This window comes from Vitis vinifera, chromosome 7 (assembly GCF_030704535.1).
Source record: "Vitis vinifera cultivar Pinot Noir 40024 chromosome 7, ASM3070453v1".
NCBI lineage: Eukaryota > Viridiplantae > Streptophyta > Magnoliopsida > Vitales > Vitaceae > Vitis > Vitis vinifera.
Window position 1 is genome coordinate 4,212,341 of NC_081811.1, and position 3,370 is coordinate 4,215,710.

Sequence of the window (3,370 nt, forward strand, 5' to 3'; positions counted from 1 at the left end):
TTTTTGGAAGAAAATGACTTCGTCTTTAATCTAGGAAAAATCCAACAAAGAGAAATATCCAATACTGGGAAAAAGAAGGGTGTATGTACAGTGGATAGGAAAAAGAAAGAAAGGGTGACAAAATTTTCCGGCATTCTGTAAATTTTCCTTTTGTACAAATAGAAAATAAATTGGGTCCCGGTTCACTCCCCCCGCCGGTAAACTATGCTAGAGTTGGATTTCACGGCCATTTTGTCAGCAGCTCAGTGCCTCGTACTTCACCGGAATTTGACGATTGAACCCAGCTTGTGACAGTAGATTTCCAACTACAGCAAGGTCTCTGCAGAACACACCTTGAAAAACTGATGCAGTTGAAGTTTGCTGTTGGGGCGCCGCTGTGGCTTGGTTTTCGAGTTCTGATTCCTTCTTGGGTTGCTCTTGGGTCTGTTGGGCTTGTATTGCTGTCGCTTGTAGAGCTGCTGCTGCCTTTTTCCTTTGTTTCTCCGCTGCTTCTTCGTCCATGATTGTGGCCATTACGCTTGAATACCCCTTCTGCAGCAATCTGTAGAGCAACAAAGCAGACATCTTGGCCCTGTCCTTGACTGAATCCAGATCACGATCATCCGAAAACTCGCACCGCTCCACAAAGTTTGTAGCTTTATCAGGCTTGTGCCTTAGACAAAGCAGCAAATGGGCTCTCTCCAATTCAGACCTCGAACACCCACGTCTCAGCCCAATCAAAGCGTAGTAATCAACGTTCCCAGTCTCCCCAGAAACAACCCTCTGTTTCAGCTCCTGAATTTTCGTGGACAATGCGCAAAGCTTTCCTGGAATCTCCCTATACTGCACATTGTGCCTCTTCCAAGCAGGCCCTGGAAGCTTTCGATCCCGCAAAATCGAATTGTACAGAAGCTTCAGGTGCTCCAGATCGTGAAGACAATCAGGTAAGCATCTGATCGATTCAAGAAGAGAAGCTCTGGTGCTGAGAGCCTGAATACAAGTCGGGTCCAGAGCCAAAGTTCGATTACAATCAGCTATAGACTCTGCAATTCGACCCGCCGATCGATAGGCGGTGGCTCGGTGCATGAAGCATTCGGAAAGGAACCCTTGTGGGGCGCCGCGGCGACCATCAAGGATCTTTGAGAAGTGGCGGATGGCCTCGGAGTAGAGGCCAGCGTCGAGGGCAGCCAGAGCGGCGGTCTTGCGGCGGAGGAGGAGCTTAATGTGGCTGAGAAGCTGTGTGATGCTCTCGAACTCTGTTCTGGGCGGCGTCGCTGGGGCGTTGTTGGTGGTTATGTCGTTGGTGATCGGAAAATTGGACAATGAGAAGCTGTCGTCCGACCAGCATATGCTCTCTCGCCGGAGCGCGGCCATGGCAAGGCGTTTTCCGGTCTGGAGAAGAACCATGGCGTCCTCCATTAGGCCAAGGTGGCAACAAGCTTGGCCAAGAACCAAGTACCTGGAATAGGAGAAGGACTGAGTCAATTCAATCGAATTGGATGATTCGACCCACTGAACTCGGGTCCGAGTCAACCACATCTACAGGACTAAATTACGAAAAGACCCTTCAACCTTCGAATAATGATCCAAGTTAAATCAAAGTTTTGGGAAAAGCCCGCCTGGCGAGTAAATTGCTCCAAAAATCATCGTTTTTGGGAGTAGAATTTGATGCTTCCGCTTTTATTGATCGGAATTTTGGGGTCAAAACTGGCAAGTGGCCATTCCATTAAGACTGGCGGTGGCTTTGAAAGCAAAAACATGTTTTCATTTGAAAAATAAAAGAACCCAAAAATAGTTTTGGAAACAACCAGACATCAATGGAACAGAGATGACGAAAATTACCTCCATTGCCCTTCTTTTTCGCAGTTTTTACAGAGCCCAGCCATGACCTTCTTCTTCAGGTCCGAAACCGAAAAGCACTTGAAAGATGGGTCACGAATCGGTGAGTCGGAGGATGAGTTGTTGGAAGAGGACAGAAGCTTGACTCGCTCCCTGGAGAGCTGTTGAGACGAGTTGTCGGAGGAAGAATCATCGGACACCATTTTGAGACTGGGAATGTAGTCCTGAAGCATATCCGCGACGTCCTTGAATCGCCGGAGATAGAGAAGAGACCGAGCTTTGAGCTCCAGAGCCACTTCGAAGCGCGGCGACAAACCCAGAGCCGCGTCCAGGAGATTGAGAGCTGTTGCGATCTCGCTCTGTTCTTGAGTCGCAATCAGGCATCGAGCGTCTTTCACATACTTGTCCACGATCTGAATAAATGCAACATTGGAACAGAACCCATTTACTCATCCACAAAACACACTGAAACCGAATCAAAACTATAAAAATATCTAGCACCCAGTACAGCATAAATCAAAGAGAAAAAAGGCCAAAAATCTTAAGCAAGAAAAACAAGGAAAACGATGAGAAAAGGAATGGGAATGGGGTGTGCATGGAGATGAAGATGAAATCAAGATGAGACCTTTTTGTTCCTGAGCCACCAGTGCTTCTTTTCCCCACCGGCAACAGATGGAGAAGTAGCCATAGTTTCAGCCCAAGGATCAAGTAGCAAGCATCAACTACTCCTTCAAATTCATTGGCATTCGCATTCACATTTTGGAGTCCATGGAAGGAGAGAGAATAGGAGCATTATAGAAGAGAGAAAAGAGGAATGGAGAGAGATTTAAACAAAAACCCTAGAAGAAATGCCAGCTTTGACCTCAGGGAAAGCTTTGATCCTTCAACTTCATCGCTGGCATCACCACATATTCTCTCTCACAATTCTCTCTCTTGTCTCACAAGCTTCGTGGCCTGAGATTGGCCTACGGGGACTCTGACTCTACCCTCCAAATTAAAGGAAAAAAACAAGGGCCTCTCCTTTGACCGGGTCAGCCGGTTGTATGTGCCCTTAATACCGGCTGTTGACGGTCAGCCTTCACGGGTTCTCGGGTTTAACCACCGGAGAAAAGATAAGACAGCCAGCAAATTGCCCCAGACGAAAGTAAAGTCTCTGTAAGAAACCTTCCCTCTTATTTATTTCTCTTTTCCAATTCCACCCTTTTTGCCCTTTTTTTTTAAAAAAAATTATTTTTCAAAATAAAATAATATTTATTAAAGTTGTACTTAAAAAAAAACCTATTTTTAAAAAATATTTCTTAAAATAACCCATAAATGTCAACATAGGAGAGAGGGTAGAATGGCGATTCCAAGAAGATGAGGGATAATATAGTAAAATGAAAAATATATATATATAACTACGTGAATATATAAAAATGGAAATAGGAAAGTGACCTTCTCTCGTAAGGCACAAGAATCATGCTTTTTCTTTTCGCCTTTGCTTTTGATTTCACCCACATTGATTAATGAATGCACATGTATGTAGATAGATGGCCAGATGGGTTTGTCTTAA

The 3,370-nt window shown here is 45.1% G+C and overlaps 1 protein-coding gene across 1 annotated transcript; it reads right to left on the bottom strand.

Moving 5' to 3' along the window:
- Positions 1-2,801, bottom strand: LOC100264117 (uncharacterized). The gene is made up of 3 exons (XM_002275563.4): positions 2,444-2,801; positions 1,822-2,231; positions 1-1,438 (listed from the first exon to the last, which is right to left on the bottom strand). Exons 1-3 carry the CDS (start codon positions 2,504-2,506, stop codon positions 235-237), a joined length of 1,677 nt encoding a protein of 558 aa, XP_002275599.1. The 5' UTR covers positions 2,507-2,801; the 3' UTR covers positions 1-234.
- Positions 2,802-3,370: the final 569 nt, after the last annotated feature.

Bases quoted from the DNA above. Each gene is read 5' to 3' on its own strand.
- LOC100264117 (XM_002275563.4), bottom strand. From the start codon at position 2,506: ATGGCTACTTCTCCATCTGTTGCCGGTGGGGAAAAGAAGCACTGGTGG. The intron at 2,232-2,443 runs GTCTCATCTTGA...GCATTTATTCAG, and splicing joins GGTGGCTCAGGAACAAAAAG to ATCGTGGACAAGTATGTGAA. The intron at 1,439-1,821 runs GTAATTTTCGTC...CTCCTATTCCAG, and splicing joins GAAAAAGAAGGGCAATGGAG to GTACTTGGTTCTTGGCCAAG.